The 22757-nt window shown below is 37.2% G+C and overlaps 1 protein-coding gene across 5 annotated transcripts in view; it reads right to left on the bottom strand.

Annotated features, from left to right (window-relative positions):
* Window positions 1-440: 440 nt before the first annotated feature.
* The window catches only part of LOC106079641 (hemicentin-2-like), a 142230-nt gene continuing 119913 nt past the window's right edge, over window positions 441-22757 (bottom strand). For 3 of the 5 annotated variants that reach the window (XM_056043534.1, XM_056043533.1, XM_056043532.1), the window contains 13 exons: window positions 22378-22478; window positions 20252-20561; window positions 19311-19414; window positions 18286-18451; window positions 17712-17768; window positions 16551-16602; window positions 15598-15716; window positions 13599-13695; window positions 13353-13465; window positions 11970-12066; window positions 8700-8812; window positions 8023-8529; window positions 441-3412 (listed from right to left, as the gene is read on the bottom strand). In XM_056043534.1, coding sequence (XP_055899509.1) covers window positions 3309-3412; window positions 8023-8529; window positions 8700-8812; window positions 11970-12066; window positions 13353-13465; window positions 13599-13695; window positions 15598-15716; window positions 16551-16602; window positions 17712-17768; window positions 18286-18451; window positions 19311-19414; window positions 20252-20561; window positions 22378-22478 — 1940 coding nt within the window. In that variant the 3' untranslated portion in view covers window positions 441-3308. The remainder of the gene's footprint in view (window positions 3413-8022; window positions 8530-8699; window positions 8813-11969; window positions 12067-13352; window positions 13466-13598; window positions 13696-15597; window positions 15717-16550; window positions 16603-17711; window positions 17769-18285; window positions 18452-19310; window positions 19415-20251; window positions 20562-22377; window positions 22479-22757) is intronic. The other 2 variants (XM_056043535.1, XM_056043536.1) reach the window with 2 other exon arrangements.

The following is a 22757-nucleotide window of genomic DNA, read 5'->3' as shown; positions in this document are numbered from 1 at the left end:
CTGGGAAGCTATGATACTCAAAACATTTCTTGGATTTTTAACTCTTTCTCCCCGTAATTATTTTCTCGTTTCGATAGTATTATTTATTTGGCTCATTTGTATTTCACTATCCTGGTAGGATTAAACTTTTAAAACTTTTTTGTTTGTTATATTTTTGGTATTGAATTATAGGAGAATGCTTGCTCTTTTTTACACAACACAAATTTAAGTTTATAATATAAATCCAAAAATCCATTTAGTTTAATGGATTGAAATCAACGTTGGTATTGTTGATTAGGAATGAAAGAGTTAATATTTGATGAATTGAAACACTTTAAGAAAAGGTTGGGATAAAAGTTGTTAGAAAAATTCATACAAAAATTGTTCATATAATATTGCTACCATGTTTTCAACCTAATCCTTTCCTTTCAAAGCCAAACACTGAAGAAAAGACAATAAGATTGTGTTTTTAAGAACAGATTGATTTATTCTTTCAAAAGAACTCTGGAAGACATCAGGACATAATCGGATACAAGACAAGGCAAACAGTGTTGCTGCTTTGACCTGCACGCTGGATGTAACAGCAGTATTTGATGGGGGCTATACTACCATCTGATCAATTAGACATTCACCCTAATAGCTGTTCTGCGGCTAGGGATGATTAACCCACCTAGTGATATTAAATACTCTTTATAGGTAACAAAAACATTTTCAAAAATTTAAGTCTTATAACATCCAAGTGAAGTCTGGTCTGAAGTGAAGTCACACAAAATTCAAATAATTGTTAAGGGTGTGTGAACCCTTCAAAAAATCTCTAAGTTTCTCCAGCCGCTGGTTGACATTAGACAACTCAACTGACGAGTCATGTGTCTTCACTCTCAATGGATTATATTTTATAAGACTAATCTACTTAACTCAAACCAGTCTTTATAAAAATAACAGTGAAGCATGTCATCGTCATCAACTTTCTACTGTCCTGTAGAACTATTTCTTGACCAGTCAAACACTGGTTTTACAGTAAGCCACACAAACACACACTGATACACAGGGCAAGTCAAGAGCAACACTCCATTCACAAAGTGCACAGAAATCCAAGATCTAAGCGCTCAAAACTATCTAATTTGTCCGCTACATATGGAGTCCACTTTCAACTTCTACAGTTTAGAAAAAAAAAGAATGAAAAATATTGTAAAAAGTATAAAAAAAACAATCAGTTTAAAGGCAAAATGGTTAAAGTCATTTTTGTGTTTTCTTTTTGAACAGAAGGAATACCTTGTGAATGAAGTTCAAGAAGTACAGTGAAATACTATCATCAAGTAAAGTTCCCCTTTCAGACCTTGTGATCTATAGGGCCGAGGTCATCTGTTTCTTTGGCCAATGGTTAACGAGCAGGGCATCATGTGGCCAGCACAACAACCAACCGCCTTTACTTTCCCCAACTTAAGTCAGGTACCCATTAGAGTTGGGTGGACTCTGGGACGCCCTAAAACTCCTGTAATTCAAAATCCCAGACTTCACTGAGATTCGAACCTAGGAACTCCAGGTTCGGAAGCCGAGCGCTTAACAACTCAGCCACCATGCCCCCCTTATAATAACTATCATAGATCAGATAGAAACAAATACATGTAGAACTTTTAGAAACAAGAAATATTTTTTTTATGTCTTTTTTTTATGTATTAAAAAATTCTTTAAAAGTATATGTATATAAATATTTTATACACATAAAGAAACCAAGTACAATAGAAACATTCACTAAAAGAATTCATTTTTTAATTCCACAAACAATGATAAAGTTAAAAAAAAAAAAAAGTCCTGACTTAACACTCTGATATAGTGTACAGTTTCACACCAAAGGCACAGTAGTCTAGTCAAAGTCATGACAAACAAACATTTGAATGTACAGACCAAAATGGAATACATGAAACTAAAAAAAAAAAATGTTTTAAAAACAGAAATAAAAGACGCACTGTCACATGAATGACCAGATACAAGAAATCACATGGTTACGCACTGAACCTGATGTGCACAGGCGACAACTCACAGACACAATGTTCATCTTGCACCAAGACTTTCATTCATCATTCATCAGCCACATGACCCAACATTAACCAATGGATGAAAACAACAGAACAAAACTTGTGTACATCTGTACAGAGACTTGACAAACTATATTTAAAACATAAAAAAAATATTTATATTCCTTCAACATTGAGTTGATTACATCCCGGCCCAAACCTCCAGCAGGAAGGCTAGGGATGGTGGCGGCAAGGTTTGAACCTGAGACCATCGAGACAACAGTCCAGAGTGCATGCCACAGACCAGGAAGCCATCCGTTGTGACTAAGACCCATAAAGCCACAATGCACTGAAAATTATACTTGAATAATATCCAAATAATTCCATACAAATATTTTAAAATAAGTCTTAGATCACTAGCTGCATTTTCTCAAATTTGTCAAATATATGGGTAGCAATATAGCATCTTTTGTTTTCTCTTCAATGCCCATTTTTGAATGCTACCTCTGGTGTGTACATAGTCTCAGGGAGTCCTCTTCTGTTGTCTGAAATCAATGTATAAAGACATCCACACTAGTGCCTCGCACACTCAACACTGTTTCTCCTCTCCCCCATGCCCCTGACATACTTTGCATAAGTTAAAAAAAAAACCCAAACAAAACATATACATATATAAATACATATCATAAAGCACTTCAATTAGTTTTATATCAAGGAATATGTTCAAACAACAATTCCATTAGGGTTTAATATGCTCTAAGTATTCAAGTGATTACAATGTTACACTAGACATTCTCCAGCCATGGAAACAAAACTTTTATTAAAGCTGATGTGCTATTTCATGATCAGGAATCCAAGACTAAATGTATATAGAACAGCTCTAGTATATACAAACAGCTTTAATACTTCCATATAAAACTAACTAGATATTCTTTCAAAACAAAAAAAATAGACAACAAAACACACTTTTAGGATCAAACAGAAACTTATATTCATTAAAGATTTTTGGAGGAAAAAAAAAAAAAAAAAGACCAAGAAAAAAAACCCCAGATGCACTAAAACTGAAAACCCAGATGTACTTAAACAGAAGGCACAAACTTGGACACAATATCTCAAAAAAAAATTAAAAAAGGAATTCAAACACACACACACAAAAGCCATTAGCCAAATTCCATTTGTTCATCCAACCAGACTGTAGATTTGATACAGGCAGAGGGTAAAAAAAAAAGTCATAAAAAAAAAATCCCCTTATATATCAGGTAAAAACACAAAGTAGGAATCTTTCATTCAGACTAAGCTGCCATGTCTTGTGTCTTATCTCCATGACACACACATTGCAATCAGCAGCTGCAAGATGACAGCCATGACAATAGAAACTCCGTGCCTTGAGGAAGCATCCTCAGCATCCTTTGATTGACCTACAGAAAGAAATGCGTAAATGTTTATTTCAAACTGGAAAAGATTTTTGGTCTATGACGAAGACGAGTTGAAGTAGACATAAAGGGCATTCCAACATCAAAGAATAAGGCAATGTTGTTTAACAATTCACATAAGGACAATGAAGGATCACTCCTCTAAGTAAAAGGTTAATCGGAAAAGGTTACTTGCTGAACACTTCACTGCAGCTATGCCGCCTATGCTGGCCAACTGGTGACTGTGTTCAAATATATCATTGTAGATTAGTGAATTCTCTACTGGACTTACAGACTAGAGTGTATCTCAGGGTAAATGATTCCTGTAACTTATTCCTGCACTCATGTGGTGCAGCTCTATGATTTCTATAGAAACACTTCACTAGATCTGACTAACAATATATCTCTACTATACATCTAGAAAAAAAGGTTAAAGAAACAAATCATACATTTATCTTTTGGGAGGAGGATAAAATTAGCTCTTACTTATGGACTAAACAACAGGGCAAGTATGTTTCATTATGAACCAAACAAGGAATAATATATAGCAGAATGATATATGAACATAAATGATGCTATTCTTGAATAGCAATAGACCTGACATTAGAACCTACCAATGTATCAAACAGAATAGTTCATTTCTCTTACAAAACCCAGTCATGTTGATTATCAAAGGAGTTATAGAAATAAAAACAAACATTTTGATTTCATAAGCATTTTGTTTGGGCAAGTTGATAAAATGACTGGAGATTCTTAAAGTTTAAATGCAGTCATCTCTTAGTGCAGTTCCAGTTTGCAAGAGAAAACAATATGGGGAAATGGAGAGGTGGTATAAGGAAACCTAAATTAAAGGGAATAAAAAAGAACATTGGGGGAGATTTTGAAATAAATGGACAAATTAAACAATGTCAAGGACGCCATATTGAAAGGTCACTGTCACCAACTTAATAATAAGAATTAATTTGTGATCTAAGCGAAAGAGCTAATAGAAACATGATTTTACATGGCTTTAAAGTGTACACAAATATGTGCTTTAACATTTTAAAATCCATAGATTATCAGCACTTCCTCTATTCTATACAATGGATACACCAAGCTAGCTCTATTTATAGCTACCCACCATGAAAATTTCCTGCGCCTGGGGGGAAAATATGTTATGAACTAAATCTTCTAGTCCATTCATTAATTTAACCAAAACAAATAACCACAGTGCTTATTAAAAAGACCTTACTGCCAAATCTAATTAAGTTCTAGTAAAGCATCAATAAACTTATATAGGTCAGAACTCATCGTCTTCATTGATCCTAAGCAAAACTTTCATATGGAATTTAACACAATGATTTCTTTATTAGCTTCTATTGAGATGTGACAAATAAATAAATAAAACCTAATAAAATACCCAGAAAGACACAATGGAAATAGCACATTCCTTGTTCCATATACTAGGACAGATTTGTACAAATACTCCTTCTTCCCTAGTGCTATTCCAGCATGGAATGGGTTGCCTGAGCCAGCCAGGAAAACCAATGACTTGGCAGAATTTAATTAATTGATTAACATGCATGACATCATTGACATAGGAACTAGCATAGGATGTAATCCTCTTTTTTGAAGTAACGTCTGTATCTCATAAGATAAGTAAACTCATTAAATTTAGAAACCTTTCAGGATAGAAGTAAACTAATAAATATACATATAAAACACAGACGGTCCTTCTTTAAAGAATGTTTCTAGTAAGGCAACCCAGAAATCCAAGCGGACATGTTCTCCAACACAACAAATTGCACGACCCCAAGGAAAGTGCAAACAGGGACATCCTCGTATAACATGGCCCCCAGCTTAACGGAAGATCTCGGGGCAGTGGACACCGGTTTGGAAGAGGCTGCAAACATTGCCGGTGGACTGATTTCTTTGGAGACAGCTTGCAGCTCAATGTGACGAACGACACGGAAAATCTAAGTCTAGCAATCCCAGCGTAGTTACAGGCTGGAACAACAAACAGCAATGCACTGATAGTTTAGAGTGTACCTGATCACTAATAGCTAAGAATACCAAATCCAATGTCAAGAAAGCATGCAGGAAGAGAGAATTGAAACCGCTGATTAAACACTCTGAAAGAATGGGACTGGACTGGTCAATGTCAAGAAGTTTCTTTCTATCCATCAGTTAAAAGGCAAGGTTCCAATAACTAAGTCACAAAAATATCATTACACATTGAACTCTTTAGTCTGGAGAGTAAGGGAAGTAATTAAAGAACAAGCATAGAGTTAAGACAGGTCATACATGAGGGAGTAAAGTTGAAGGGAGTTAATTCTTAGATGTGAAAGTCAGGTCAAGAGATTTCATTAAAATATACAAGGGTTTCACAGGAAATACATATATTATATAAATATAGATCCGTTCCATACCATTATGCTATACATTATGAGTTGGATTTTTGTAAAGAAATTGCCAGCAATGTTAAACTATGGTAATAATAGTAAATGTATATATATTTATTTATGTATATGGTATTCATTAATATGTTATGATATTAATACTTACAGTGATGAAAGACAAAGTCATGTTATTGAATGATTAAGTTAGCTACACATATGAAAGATTATCAAAGTTAAGTCTCCATATAATTAATATGTTACAATAGTGGATGCATCCAGGATGGAAATATCAGCAAGCTATATACAACATAGACTGAACAGAACAACACTGACACAAGCGCCTGGTGACACATGCAGTTATAACATTGGTTTAAGATGCTCCAAGCTGAACCTTAAAGAGCACCCCCCCCCCACTCCCCCTATGTTTATTCTTGACCAAAAGTTTGGCAAGACAGGAGCTGGCTGCTTAGAGGCCCTAGAGTGGCCATGGAGGATAAAATGATACACATTGGCTGTGTTCAAAAATTGTGGGTGCTTTATGGCTGTGTTCAAACATTATGGATGCCTTACAAACTAGTCACAGTAGAAGCTATGAAAATTTGCCAACTTGTTTTTGTAACTCAAAAACAAAGATATACTGCTGCAGGGGTGAACGACTGTATAGAAAATACAATAAATGTGCATATACGTAACCCTGCCGGACCAAGTAAAACAAAGGACGTTTGGGCCACGAGGCCTTCATCAGCTACAAAACAAACTAAAAAATGACAAACAATAAACACAAAATAGTCTAAAGTTAACTTATCTGTCTGATGTTGTTCTCTATCAAGGCAGAAAAGAAATGAGCTACGCTGGTGTAAAAGCGCGGGAAATCGGAATGGGGCGGTGATGTCAGGCAAAGAAAAATGGGGTAATGTTAGTGCCCTTTTCATTTTAAATAAAAGTGTGTTGGTCGTTGATCCTTTGTTTTACATGGTCCCGTGAGGTACACATATATGCATGTTTACTGTATTTTCTATACAGTTGTTTTATTAAAATACAAAACTATTCCTAATCAAGGTTGAATAATCTTGACAGAATGGCTATTGATGGAACTTTAAAGAGCATCATAGTTTTTTTGATCTTGTCATGTATCTGATTGTTCAACCAGATTTCAGAACCTACCCTTAAGATGACGACCGCTCAAATGTTTCTGACATAACTTGGTCAGTCATAAGAAGATACCTATGCCTTAAATGACTGCTCAATACTAACTGCATACTTGTGTGTACTAGCCCTGGTCTAGTTTTTTTTAAAAATAAGCTTTGACTAAAATATCCTCCCTTTAGCAGTACAAGTGTTGCAAAGTCTGATTATCAAAGGCAAGCAAAGTAAGAACCAAACACTAACTTCTGTTTTGACTATACCATATCTATTATGAACATACTGTAGTAGTAATTTTATCACAATATGATTTCTGAAAGCAATGTAGCTGTTTTTTCTTATTAACATTAGTTATTATTCATATTCTAACTACAACAATAATATCTCCCTATCCCCCCCCCCCCCAACAATTAGTTCAGTACTGGTACTTATTTTCTCCAGATCCTGCAACATATTCTTCCCTTTCTTTTTTAGTACTACTACTACTAATTAGTCTTTGACCCTATACTGAGCCAACAATCAGGAGTCATTCTCTCCAGGTAGAATCAGCCCCAGAACATGGAAACAATACCAAATAAATAACAATGCAACAAGATTACTGCAAGCAAACAAAAGGCAACATGAGGGAGGAGTAATAAAGAGCCAGCAAACCAAAAGTGAGTTGGAACAGCCCTTAACCACTTTAGGTCAGGAACAAAGCACAATCTTCGGCTTGACATTTGACTTTAACAAGCAAATAAAAATGAAACAGAAAAGAAAGCTTTGAAACAAAATGTGGGAGGCAACAGTTCACCCCCCCACCCTAATGTGTCTGAAGCCCACAAGGTCTGGTTACATACAACATTGAGTTGGCGATGCGTCTGGTTACAGGCCCCTTATAATTGTGTAAAGTTGATTCAAACTGGAATGGTTGATTTAAGATGACCAAAAAAAAAAAAAAAGGGATTAAAACAAAGAAATGAAATGTACGGGGTGGGAGGGGGGTGGTGGTGTTGGGGAGATAATCTTGGGAGCCAGGTTTGGTTTAGTCTTTACACATTCATATAGGAGGTGGCAGGGTTAGAGGCTGGCATACATTGGTTGGAAGGGTCTCACCTTCGCCTGGACTATCTTCATTTGCTGATGGCTCAGGTTTACCATCTTCTTCATTTTTTTCATCTTTATTTGCTGACTGATCCTCCTCATTATCATCGTCATCATCATCTGGTCCTGTTTCTGGGTTAGCGCTTTCCTCTGTATTGTCAACCTCATTTTGGCTCATGTCTTTCTTGACACTGTTTTTGTCATCCTCTGAGCCACTGGGCTTCGACGCAGACTGATCCTCCTCACTCTCCTCACTCTCTGACCCTATTGGCATGGGAGTGGTCCTGGCCGTATCCTCCTCCTCCTCATCTTCGTTACCCATATCCTTGCTGGTGGTAGCTTCAGGGAGACTACTCTCAACAGTCTTACCATCTTCACCATCTTCATCATCTTCTCTTGTAGTCTTACCTTCTGTTGGCTCTACAGTAGGTTCTGGCTCTCCCTCTGGCTGAGGTTCACTTCCAGGTTCACCTGGTTTTGCGGTATCAGTCTCCAATCCTGGGGTTGATGAAGCGACAGCTGAACACACAAAATGAAAGAAAATTAGATATAAAACACACACAAAAATGAATTACAGTCACTCTTTTATAAATGTGAAGTCATTACACTCAAATGTTCAGTCTTACTCATTCCTAAATTCAGTTTAATAATCAATCAAATATTGATATTGTCTAGCCTCCATGACCAACCTTGTTGACAGGCATCATTTATCTGAGCTAATGCAGCTTTTTTAATTTCACTGTCAGCAATCTGGCATTCTTCTAGGGCCTTAGCGTAACACTGGTTGATAAACATTGTTAAACTGAAAAAAAAAAAGGAATAGTAATAAAATAATAAATACAAAAAAAAAAGCAAAATACTCAATACACAATACAAAATACTGGTTCAAATAAGTAACAAAAAAAATGAGCTAGAGAATGACAGTATTAAAATTATATTAAACTGGCTAAAACCGATAGCAGACAAAATTATATCAGAAGAACAAGCGGGTTTTAGACAAAGTTGCAGCGCAACAGAACAAATCCTAAACCTCAGAATACTCTGTGAAAAATACCTCCAACACCAAGAGAATCTTTTCCATGTCTTTATTGATTTCAAGAAAGCTTTCAATCGAGTATGGCATGGGACCCTCTGGGCGACAATGGAAATGCACAACATAAATAAAAATATAAAGTTATCCAGAACCTCTACAAGGATGCCACCAGTGCGGTGTACTTCAACAATAATATTGGGGACTAGTTCAAAACCACAGTTGGAGTAAGACAAGGCTGCCTACTTTCACCGACACTCTTCAATATCTTCCTTGAAAGGATAATGGAAGATGCCCTCAAGGGTTATGAAGGTACTGTAAGCATTGGAGGAAGAAGAATTACTAGCTTGGGCTTCGCAGATGACATTGATGGCCCAGCAGGGACAGAAGAAGAACTAGCTGACCTGGTGATGTGCATTGACAAGACTACCACATCAAAAATGCGGTAAAAAAACAAATTATGACCAATAGCCAACAATGCTTTAAAAGGGGCATCACTATTGGAGGTGAAAAGCTGGCTAGTGTTAGCAGCTTCAAATACCTAGGAGCTATTGTCTCAGATGAGGGAACAAAACCTGAACTACTGACTCAAATTGCTAAGTCCACAGTAGCCTTTCAAAACTTGAAATAATATGGAAAGACAAAGGCTCAGCCCTGGGCACCAAAATCAGACTGATGCGCTCCCTTGTCATGGCCACATTTTTATATGCTTGTGAGTCTTGGATGCTGACTGCAGAGCTAGAGAGGAGGATCGTAGCAATGGAATTGAGATGCTACAGAAGGATCCTTGGTATTCCATTTAAAGGCCGCATCACAAACCAAGAGATTAGATACAGGGTTACTGCAGCGATCGGACCCCATAATGACCTGCTAATTATCGTAAAAAAAGGAAGCTAAAAATCTATGGCCATATTACAAGAATTTTGGGGCTCGCAAAGACCTTCCTTAAGGGAACAGTACCAGGACAAAGAAGAAGAGGCAGACAGAGAAAGCTATGGGAAGACAACATAAAAGAATGGAAGCGCCTGCCATTGAAAGAGGTTCTAACTAAGGCAAAAGACAGGAATGGAGAAAGATGGGCAACGAATCTTGCATGGTGCCCCAAAGGTCCAACAGACTAAGGGATAGGTTAGGGGAAAAATAGCACTGAAAGTATTGTTACATAGGAAAATAAACACTAGGACTTAAAGTAGCAGTTTGGATAGATCAGACAACAAGACAGCATTGCTTTCGGTCCATGGAATCATTAGCCTTTATGAAGATTGAGGTGTATAACAACAGCAAATGAAATGAGATTGATAACAATACATAAACTCCATGATGTGAAGATTGACCAATGTGTACATTTAGGTGTGCTGCAAGCTACTTAAGAGTAACTGTCAGAATCTGTGATGTATAATAATAATAATAATAATCTTTATTGTTCGTATGGAAATTTGTCTTACAATTGGTGCATTACACCAAATAAAAAAACATTATAACTATAAGAAACCAAAGTGTACATTCACACCAGACTCACTCATAATTTACATGTGACAAAGTTTATACCAGATTGTTCTTATTTAATGATTTGATTGCCAGGGGAACAAAAGAGTGTTTGTGTCTGTTTGTCTTTGCTATCCGTGTCTTGTATCTCTTTTGTGATGGTAAAATCACAAAATCCTGACACAAAGGGTGATTCTTTATTTCGAGGATCTTGTTAGCTTTTTTTATAGATGTTTGTCTCAAACAACTGCCCAAATGGGGTTTGTTTTTTGCCAATGATTTTACCAGCAGCATTTAGGATTCTATAAAGTTTATTTTTAGGCAACTGTTGTTCTTTTAAACACATCATCTGCAAGAAGAGGGGGAAATGCTGTTTGGGTAACATCCTCCTGACCCTAGCTACTATCATTTCTATGAGATAATCCATAGTCTCTTCATGACTGGAGGAAGCCACATTTAGTTTATTTCATCAGCTAGTTGGTTCTACGGGTTTTCCTTGAGAAATTAAGACTGTTTGTCCAAGTCCTAATCCTTTGCAGGATGGCATGGTTCAAACTTGGGATTACTGGACAAAAGTCTAAAGTACATACCACTTGACCAGGTAAAGTACAAATTAATCTTATTATATTTTTATGGCCCAGTAAAACAAAATTACAATGAGCTAATATGCTTTTTGAAAATAAAATGATAATAAAATTGAAAAGGATACGTAATTAAATTGTAATAGTTCTAGTCCAACAACAATAAATCTGTAAGATTAAAAATATTTTTACCAATTGTTTTTGGTTAGGGCTATTTAGCTTTCTCACTACGCTAAGATCCTATCACTTATCTGGACCAGTTAAGAAAATTGGGGAGTAAGAAAATTGGGGCGAAAGAAAAGGAGATCTGGGTGAATTTTACCATAATCAGTTTTTAAAAGTATTTACAAAAAAGGGGGAAGAACGACCTGAATTCAAACTCATGGCTTATGCCTCCTCAAGCCGACATACTAACCACTCTGCTAATGTGGTGCTTATAATTATAAAAAATAGTTTAGTTATGTATTGTTTGTTTTAAACTTACTTAAAAGCAGTGACCTATAAAGGAGACTAATTCAGCTTATATCACCACTTCAGAGAAGTACTATTTCTTTCCTTTGTTCAAGACACCATTCAAATAATTAATTACCAATACGTTATTTACTAATTGGTTATATTTTTTCAATTGATTCTTGTGTTTTCAGGTAAAGAAATAATTGTGCAAAATTTCAGCTTGATCAGAGATTGGATGTCAGAGAAATAACGTGTACAAACTTTTTACCAGACAGACAGACAAAAGTGAGTTGATATAAGCTTTGTAAAAAAAAAAAAAAGGTTCTATCTTGGTGTCGTCTTAACAGACAAACATTTTTGATAAGAGGAAAATTGCTAAGCTAAAATCAAGTAAACATAGACTCACTGACCTGCACCACTGGACTTTTGTATTTGGAGAGTTTGATGGCTTTATCATACACTGTCTAAGACTTTGACAATTCTCCACAGACTCCACTCCAAAGTCCACTGCATAGGAGGAGAATAAACAGTTGAATTGAACCGAGAATATAGTTTAACTAATATACTAAAGCAAAAAGTTATTGCTCATGCTACACTGGTTTATGGTTTACCGAGTTGTTTTGTCAGAAATATTTGAACTTTTTTCTTTGAAATTAAAAACTAAATATTTAGTTCAGTATTTAGTACCCACCTTCATAAATGTTTTCAAGCATTAGATTTATCTAACTATTAAAGGCAAACATGAAAAAAATAAAAAAATGTTTTCCTGCAGCTTATGTAGTTAAAATATATTTATGAAAGGCTTTAAGATAAAGGCACATTTCTTATTCCATATGCTAGAACAAATTTGTATGAGTGCTTCTTTTTCTCTAGTGCTATCATAGCAAAGAAAAGGGGGGGCCTGAATCAGCCAGGAAAAAGACAGGCAAGAAAAATCACATGTATAGTTTACAGAAGAGATAAGCAAAGAGAATGTCTAGGATATCATTCTCTTCTGTTTAGATGGAATGTCTACAAATGGGTCTTCCCAGCATTTTTACAGTCCTGAGACAATGCTGCCTGGGATGGCTAGGTCATCTATGTCGGATGGAAGAAAATTGCATCCCAAAAGTCATTCTTTACGGGCATCTTGCGTCTGGCTCAAGAAAAAAACTGTTCGCCCCCACCTCCGTTACATGGATGTAATCAAACAGGACCTCAAAACAGTAAACAATGATAATGACCATTAGGAAGACATAGCCCTAGACCGCACTACAAGGAGAGAGATGGCGACCAAGAAAGCTACTGATAGTGGAAAAGCATGGGCCTCAGCTCTGGAAGAAAAGCGCGCCATACAAAAAATGGCCAGCTCTTCTACCACCAAACTAATAACCACCTTAACCTGCACAATATATGTGGACGGATTGTCTCTCCAAAACAGGGCTCCAGAATCACATTAAAAAGTGTCCTAGAGATGAACCACAGTCATTACGACTGAAGGAGGCCAACAATTTAAAAAGATAAGATAAATATGTGGATGGGAGTGTCTCTCCAAAACAGGGCTCCAGAATCACATTAAAAAGTGTCCTAGAGATGAACCACAGTCATTACAACTGAAGGAGGCCAACAATTTAAAAATAATAAGATAAATTACATGAGAAAACACTATAAATGAATGAAGCAAGACCACAGGCCCAAGAAATAAAATACTGCAAAGGGACATAAGAGCCCTAGGCATGCAGATGACAATCTCTTGCTTTGACTCACCAACCTTTTTTATTTGTTAAAGAATGAAATCTTAAACTAACACTGACCAGAAGAGCAGTATTGGTTCATTAGTGACAAAGGCGTTTGGAGATCGGTGTTATTTTCTACACCACAAATGTCCATCTCTCTGTTCACACAGTCCACAAAGTCCTCTATGTTCCTGTCAAGACAAATAAAAAGACACTCTATTAGAGTTTCAAAAGTCATACATTATTTTCCTTGGCTATGGTAGTCAGGAGGCTTTTTAAGCCCAGCCCTATGTACAATATTTAATTTCTGTTAAGCTTCCTTACTGGCAAGCATATTTCAAGTCCAAAATATCTGAGCTCTGATCTGTCTCTGGCTGATTGGAGGAGATTCCTTTACACTTATTAATTGTAGCACAACCAGCTGAAAAAAAAAGAACAATTTTTAAAAATCCAATTCACTGAAGCAAAGACCAGAACATACATCAACTCTAAAAGTAAAGTATAGTTCCCCTTTCAGACCTTGCAATCTATAAGGCAGAAGTTGTAAAGGTCATCTATTTCTATGGCCCATGGTTAACAAGAGTGTCATGTGGCCAGCACAATGACCAACTGCCTTTCCTTTCCCAAACTAATATCAGGTACCTTATTAGAGCAGGGTGGACTCAGAGGCACCCGAATCAAAATCCAATAGTATTAGCTGATAAATATTTGGTTAGTAGAAGTAAAAACCAATATGATGAAGGTCATCTATTTCTATGGCCCATGGTTAACAAGAGTGTCATGTGGCCAGCACAATGACCAACTGCCTTTCCTTTCCCAAACTAATATCAGGTACCTTATTAGAGCAGGGTGGACTCAGAGGCACCCGAATCAAAATCCAATAGTATTAGCTGATAAATATTTGGTTAGTAGAAGTAAAAACCAATATGATGAAGGTCATCTATTTCTATGGCCCATGGTTAACAAGAGTGTCATGTGGCCAGCACAATGACCAACTGCCTTTCCTTTCCCAAACTAATATCAGGTACCTTATTAGAGCAGGGTGGACTCAGAGGCACCCCGAATCAAAATCCAATAGTATTAGCTGATAAATATTTGGTTAGTAGAAGTAAAAACCAATATGATGTTGTTACCTATATCATGGTGTTGTTGTTTTGTTGTTACGTTTTTACTTACTGAAGCTAACTTCTGTGCCACTTCTAGAGCTCTAAAGAGCAACACAAGATGAAGTTGAAAAAGACAAGCTAACATACCCAACAAAAATGTATCCCACTTAAGTAAATTTCCAATTTAGAACTTACAATCTATAAGGCTGATGGTGTTAAAGGTCATCTGTTTCTTTGGCCCACAGTAAATGAGGGTGTCATGTGGCCAGCACAACAACAAACAACTCATACTTTTCATCAGGAACCCATTAGAACCAAAAATCCCAGTTTTGACCAGGATTCTAACCAAGGAACCAAGCGCTTTACCACTCAGCCACTGCACCTCTGTATCACACTAGCATGTGTCTTTTATTTCAGATTACATTCCTACCATCCTTTCACTTGTCTACCCTTCTCTGCTACCTCCTCATTTAGTACACACTGTATTGAATGAAATACCTTTAGTACATTAGGCAAGCATTTCAAATACTTCGATCTGAGTTCTAATGTACAAGACATTTGTGTTTACTTGTTTCAAATAAAATAATGATGGCATCACTACTTGAGACAATGTCCCCATGAAATAGAGAGCAACAACAAAATAAGACAGCTAACTTATCCACACCTACAAGACTTCAAGGCCTAATCTTGCAACTAGAAACAAGTCCCCGGCTACCAAAGCTGCCGAAGAAGCCAATAAAGGATTGCATAGGAGAATGGTGGTACTGTGGTAGCCGAGGCGTGCTCTGCTTACACGAACAAAAAGGTCACAAATTCAAATCTCAACGAAGACTGGTATTTGAGCTTTCAAATTATCTGGACCCCCACTAGTCTACACACAGTGGCGTAGCTATGGTGGGGGGGGAGGGGGGGAATTGGAAAATCTCCCCGGGCCCCCCAAATGAGTGGGGTTTTTTTACATTAAAAATTAAATATTACGCAAAATGTGGGGGCCCCTAAAGAGGTCACCCCCCCTCCCGAACAATAGGAAATTCCTAGCTACACCCCTGTCTACACACCTCAGTATCTGAAAATATCTGGAGGGTAAAAACAGATGCTCAATGTGGTCATTAAGTGGCACCCTCGTTAACTGTTTACCAAAGAAGCAGATGAGCCAAGGTTTGAAAGAGGTTTTTCAACTTATTGCTTTACATATCAAAGTAACAGTAAGAACTTACCAGCAGCACAATCTTCACGCTTTTGGGCTTGTTTGCTTTGAATTTCTGATTGAAGTTCCTCTGTTAGTGTGCACAAATCTGTGTAGGACTTAATACAGTTCTCAAACAGTTCTTGTTCACTGAAATACATCCATAGATATTCAAGGGCATTGTTCTTATATACTAGAACTATTCACAGGTTAATCATACACTTTTCAAAAATCGCATGTCTGATTTATGAACACTTAATTTTAGCATCCAAACATTCTACTTATTAATATACAATGAACGGCAGTTTTATCCTGAACAATTGTTTGGTTTTCTCAAGCTTGAGACCTTCCTCAACGACATAAAAAATGAGTGCATGTTCTCAGGACCATCATTATTTTTGAAGCACATTATACAACTATTCAATCCATACAATTTATTTTGTGGCACATAGAATATATGAAATACTAATGTGTGTGTTGTTTAATTAAACTGCAGACGCTATTCCCCCAGCGTCAAATACTCTGCTAGACCCCCCTGAGAAATGAGGCTGTATTTACAAATCAATAGTGAGGGATTTACTTTTTACAGAGGGGAAGGGGATTGCACAGAAAATAAAAAAAGGTTAAGAGACTTGTTCCATTCTGTCATTACTGGAGACCTGATTCAATTGCCCTGCTACCCTGCAGGCATCATTTTAAGGCAGTGATTCCCAAAGTGGGGTACGCATACCCCCAGGGCTACAGAAGATTTCGTTGCACCTCATTAACTATGCTGATTTTTGTTAAAAACCCATTTATTATGTTCTGTTAATAAATTGAAGTGTGGCTGGGGGTGGGGAAGGGTGAATGGTACTCAACATTACAAACATTATAAAAAGGGGTACACATAGGTCAAAAGTTTGGGGAAACACTGTATTAAGGTAAGGTATTTTGAAGCTAAGAAAAACACATTTTTAGTTATAGTTTTATTAATAACAGTCTCACCTGCATCCAGTAAGTTCAAAACACCTATGAAGTTCCACAGCACAGTTTACTTCTAGGGGATAAAACAAACATTTGAATTTACCATTATATGAACAGGGAAATTCTCAAATGAAAATGACAAATTTCCAAGTAACATGACAAATATCAAGGAACATGAAAAAAAAAAAATATATAAAAGAATCTGACTATTAAGAAATATGACACATCAAAGGAACCTGACAAATATCAAAGGAACATGACAAACATCAAAGGTACATGACAAATATCAAAGGAACAAGGCAAATATAACAGGAACATTGAAAATATCACAGGAAAATGACAAATATCAAAGGGTCATGGCAAATACCAAAGGATTATGACAAATATTAAATAAACATTAACAAATACCAAAGGAACATTGCAAATATCAAAGGAATATGACAAATACCAAAGAAACATTACAAAAATTAAAGAAACAAGTGTTGTAATAATTTTGAATTCAATAACAACTAGTCTCCCATCAAGGCAAGTTAGATCCCCCTTTAAATATGACATATATATGTAGTCTATACATCCATCTAGCATGTAGCCTTTTGGGTTTTGTATTTATCTCTACAATAACTTCACCATAGAAAGTCTAAGCTTTCAAGTTAAGACTAAGACTAAGACTAAGACTAAGACTAAGACTGCTTTATAGATCCTTATGGAAATTTGTTGTTCTACTAAAGTCACTTCCACTAATGTACTAGCGTCAAAACTAGGCCATGTAACTGGCACACCACAGACAGTGGTAGAAAATGATCAGTATCAAGCACTGCTAAAAATGGAAGCCTATTCTTAATGACTTGGTGGGTTTTGCTTGGGAAGAGTTCAACTCAAAATCTCCCAACACTGTCAGATGAGAGTTTGAAGATTGAACCAACACTTTCAGTTCATAGATTGAACCACCACTTTCAGATGAGAGTTTATAGATTGAACCAACACTTTCAGATGAGAGTTTATAGATTGAACCAACACTTTCAGATGAGAGTTTATAGATTGAACCAACACTTTCAGATGAGAGTTTATAGATAGAACCAACACTTTCAGATGAGAGTTTATAGATTGAACCAACATGTTCAGATAAGAGTTTATAGATTGAACAGAGACTAGATGATGGTAAATACGTATTGCTATATTTACTTTGATCAGGTACAGACTCTGTCACCTGAGCAGTTGTCTCTTCCTCAGTTGGCTTCCCTGCAAAAAGACAAAAACTTTAGCTGAAACATACTTTTTACTAGCTTGACAAAACTTTACATTTTTAGTATTCAAAACTTTAGTTTCTTTTATTTTCTTAGAGTTGCTTTAATCTGTGACTAGAAAATATCCATGCTTATAGAACTGGAGGTATAACTGACCTAGATAGTGATTATGTAATGTCATCTATACAGTTCTTATAAAGGCATATTGTGAAGTTTAAAGGTGCCCTTTCCATATGGGGGCAGATGATGTAAAGCTCATCTGGTTTGTTTTGCCGAATGTTGACAAGGGTGTCATGTGGCCAGCACAACGACAAACAGAACTTACTTACCAATGTATTTTAGATACCCATTAGAGTTGGACTCAGTAGTGTCCTAAAAATCATCCCAATATTCAAAATACCAGTCTTCACAGGCAATTGAATTCAAGTCCTACAGGCATGAAGCCAAGAGGTTTACTACTCAGCCATCAAGCATCAGACTGGGAATGAACAATAAAGTGAACATCGGCTTACCCTGGACTGTGACTCTGGCGGGCTTGCTGCTACGTTTTCCTGCAACGTTTTCTGCATGGCACACATACTCGCCCTCGTCATTAGTGCTGACTTCTTGGATGATAAGGCTTCCGTCTGGACCAATGACGGCACCATCAAGTCTATCTCCATTCCTTGTCCAAGTGACCTTTTAAGTGGAAGGAATCTTACATTGTACAACTGACCATGAGAACAGACTAAATCCTCTACAGTATCTTTGAAGCTAATACTTTTATCTTATCTTATAAAATGCAGACATTACTTCAGAAAAGAAGATGATTAAGTCCTAAGCCTGTCCCTAGATCAATTTAGTCATGCATGTTAATCAATGACTTAAATTCTGCCAAGTCATTGGCTGTCTCAGGCAACCCGTTCCATGCTCTAATAGCACTAGGGAAAGAAGGAGCATTTTTAGAAATTTGTCTTAGCATATGGAACAAGGAATGTGCCTTTATCTTTGTGTCTTTCTGAGTATTTTATTGGGTTTAGTTTTGTGATCTAATTTTGTAAAAAGACTGAACTACAGGGCAGTCTACAATGTTGACAAATGGGAGGAAAGATGAAAGAAAAGACTAATTTATCTTTCCCAAACTAACTGAATACAATACAGAATCAAGTTATGGCATAAGATTGTGTAATGATCAATTCTATTTCACCTAGCATCAGAGCTAGCATGGAAGAGCTAAGTCTACATAACCTTAAGCTACTCATTGTTGTAGTGGAAATACAAAAAAAAAGTAAAGTTCCCCTATGGTCTATAGGGCAGAGGATGTAAAGGTCATCTGTTTCTGTGGCCTACGGTTAACAAGGGTGTCATGTGGTCAGCACAATGACCAACCGCCTTTACTTTTCCCTAACTAATGTCAGGTACCCATTAGAGCTGGGTGGATCCCGAAATTAAAAATCCCAGTCTTCACCAGGATTCGAACCCAGGTCCCCGGTTCAGCAAGATTCATCTCCCTAAAGACAGACCTATCAAAGAGACACACATACACGCTTCAACTTACTGTTGGAGCAGGGTTTCCAATGGGAGGGACACAAGCCAAAGAAAGAAAGTCTCCCACAGACTTGCTTTGATCTTCAGGATCATTCTGAAAATTCTTTTTCAAGACTGAAAAAAAAAAAAAAAAGACATTATTTTTGGGTAGTTTGTATTGAACATTACTGAAAGTTGGTCTTGGTACTTTAGGCAGGGTCACATAATTATTATATAGTGTCCCATCACATGACTCATTACTGAAATGTTAATGTGCTATTGGGTTTAACCTACAAGGGACCAAAGTAGGTTCTGTCTTTATGTGCAATTAGGTTTAACCTCCTTGTTTTCTTTTAAATTACGAAATAATCATCTAAAATGAAGGTAGATGAGTCTTAAGCATTCTCCAATTTACTAAAGTTATGTTGATTAGATAATTAAAATCAACTGAGAAATTTGTGTTCGGGGCTAAGTCAGGTAACCTGTTCATACTTGCTTAGTGTTGGATAAGTATTTTATTAAAAAGTTTGAATGGTGTGCGATGGAGCATTTGAAATAGATATATTTTGTAAACCACAATAGTTAGGTGTAAAATGTCACTCTTGCTGTGAATCAGACTTTGTGGTGATTTTGTTTCATCTTGATGTATTTGGTCATGCTAAGGTTTTTGTCTTGTTGTGGTGTGTGGTCTTTAGAAACTGCACTCAGCAGCTTCAATGGTCACGACACAAGGTCTTTGCTTACTAACAAGACCCTTTTCAAGCCAAATAAAAGCTGGAACCTTACCCGTTTTCTGATTGAACGACTGGGATAATTAACTAGTAGGCCACCATGGGAATAAAGATCCCTAAAACATTAAGCAAAAGTGTTCTGCTAAATACTCTGAATGTGTCAAGTGTTCCGTGAAGGAAAATGTTTGGGAACCGCTGAGATAGACTAATGAAGTTAAAAGAGAAAAAAAAACACACTTACAGGCATGTTTGACCATTCCAGGATGACTTTTCAGGACCTTTTCCTCCGCGGTCACTTCATCCATGTAGGGGGCAAAGCAGTAACAGACAAAGTCATCATCCCCCTCAGGCCTGGTCACCTCTATGAAGCTGGCCACAACCACGGTGGACACAATCATGCCTTCCTCGTCTGTGCTCTGCAGGGCCCGCTGGGTCTCTGTATCCTGAACTTCCTGCCCATCACACTCAAAGTAGATGCTCTTCACATTTACAGCCTCGCAGGTTAATGTGACTGGCTTGTTTCTAACACTATAGTACTCTGAGTGCAAATCCTGGGGGGAAAAAAATAGAAGTGCTCATAAAAGCGCAAACAAATAAATGCCAAAAAGAATTATGGCTTATGGTCGTGCCCAGTTTTATAGTATTGTAATTTAACCAAGTCATCTCAAATCTACATTGCTACCAAGATGAAGCAATGCTTATCTATCATTTCTCTAAATAAGAACTCAGAGCCACTAACACAAAAGACAATTTTTACCTTATCTTCTTATCTTATAAAATGCAGACATTACTTCAGAAAAAAGAAAATTCTGCCAAGTAATTAGTTTTCCTGGCTGGCTAAGGCAACCCATTCCATACTCTAATAGCACTAGGGAAGAAGGAGCATTTATAGAAATTCCTATTAATAAACCCTAATGCTTTGTTTGATTTTTAAAATAGTTTCATCAATATGGGGATATCATGACAGTTTTTTAGTTATTATAACACCTAGGTATTTTGCGATTTTAGTCTGTGTTACTGGTTTACCATGAATAAGATAAGTGAAATTAATTTGTTTTAGTTTTTTTGTTACTTTTAATAACTGACATTTTTCTGGGTGGAAAGACATGCTCCAATTTGATTCCCATTTCTGTAACTCATCTAATTCTCTTTGTAAAATTTCAGTATCTTGTCTTGTTTTTATTATTCTATATAGTATACAATTGTCTGCAAATAATCTGACTATTGTTCCTGAACCAATGCAATTTGGTAAATCATTTATATAAATTAAAAATATGTTTAGGTCAGTACAGCCAAGTGGTTGAATCAACTTGACAATATACTGGAGAGTCCCTAAAGTGCTGGCAGAAGAAAAGCATCAGAGAAAAAAAGCAAGGCGAATGACACTAGCTCCAGCTGGAATAAAAATGTTGTAAAATGTTTTACATGTTTTGGATGTTCCTTCAGAGTTGAAGATAGTTTACTTCCTAGTCCAAACCTCCCTCAGCATGACAAAGGATGGGAACAGGCAGGGTGTGAACCCAGAAACAATAGATAAATCCAAACGACAGTCCAGCACGCAAACCGAACGACCAACCTGCCCAGTGTGCAGCCGAACATTACGGGCTCAAATAGGTCTCACCAGCAATATGAGGAGGCACAAAACCCCAGTGTAAAGTCCTCAGCCCCCTGGATGACAAAAGTGGTAATCATCGGACCATGATGGATGAACTATATATAAATAAAATACTGGACAGTCATACCAGTCATACAAAGTCACAAGTATAATTAGGATCATCTGGTGTTATTAGCCCAGAGGAATTCCAGCTACCCGTCGCCTCAGCATGGCCCTAAGGTGGAAACGTCTAGTGGGTGGAAACTAGATAGGGCTAAGTACGAGTAGCGAACCAGGCCCGGCGGGGCTTCCCTGGGTGAGCTTTTGTTGTTTTTTTCTCTCACTCGGGGTTGGGATGGAAAGAATGCCTGGAACCCAGTCCAAAAAGTCCGCCACGCCGTTCCACAAGGGGGCCGTCATCAGACCCGTGGCTGGAGTGGCGGTCCTTGCACGGAATCGTGGCGGTTACAGTATAGGAATATGAGACAAGCTCCCCGCAGTTAGCACTGTTCTCGGCCACTTATAGCGAGTGGGACCCAGGAACGGGGAAGGTGCGCTGTGTACACGGCATGGCCCGGTCTGGCCCAGTCAACTGATATGACCGTCTACCGTTATGAGCCCTCAGACAGGACAGGGGTGAAGAGCCCCATGTCCAGGCCTGGTGATTGGATAAAAGCCTTTCTAACCATCAATGGGATAATGGCGCCTACGGCGCCGACGCCCTACTGGACTTCACTGAAGGTGTTATTAGCTGCTTTAAATTAAGTATCTACCTTAGCAATGAAAGGTTTAGGGGATGTGGCCTCTCCTTCTGGCGTAATTTCAGCCCCGGGTAAAGAAGTTACTGTTTCAGTAGAAATTTCCCTTTCCCCACCTGTGAAAAAAAAAAAATGAACACAACATTAAGTTAGACAATTCTCTTTCCTTCATTAGTGTTGAACCTTACTCACAATATGCTGTTGTTTTTTATATTACAAATTTGATTAATGTACAGAAAAAAATGAAGTAAAATTACCGCCAAGACCAAATTGAATGAGAATCTGTGAGTATATTTAAATTTCATTTCAGGCAATAACAAAGACATTGTCAAGGAGACTTTACTGAGCACTACAAACCTTGTCAAATGTGTGCTATCCAGCACATACAATCTAAT

The sequence above is a fragment of the Biomphalaria glabrata genome, chromosome 10 (assembly GCF_947242115.1).
Source record: "Biomphalaria glabrata chromosome 10, xgBioGlab47.1, whole genome shotgun sequence".
Lineage (NCBI taxonomy): Eukaryota > Metazoa > Mollusca > Gastropoda > Planorbidae > Biomphalaria > Biomphalaria glabrata.
This window is presented reverse-complemented; position numbering and strand designations above follow the sequence as displayed.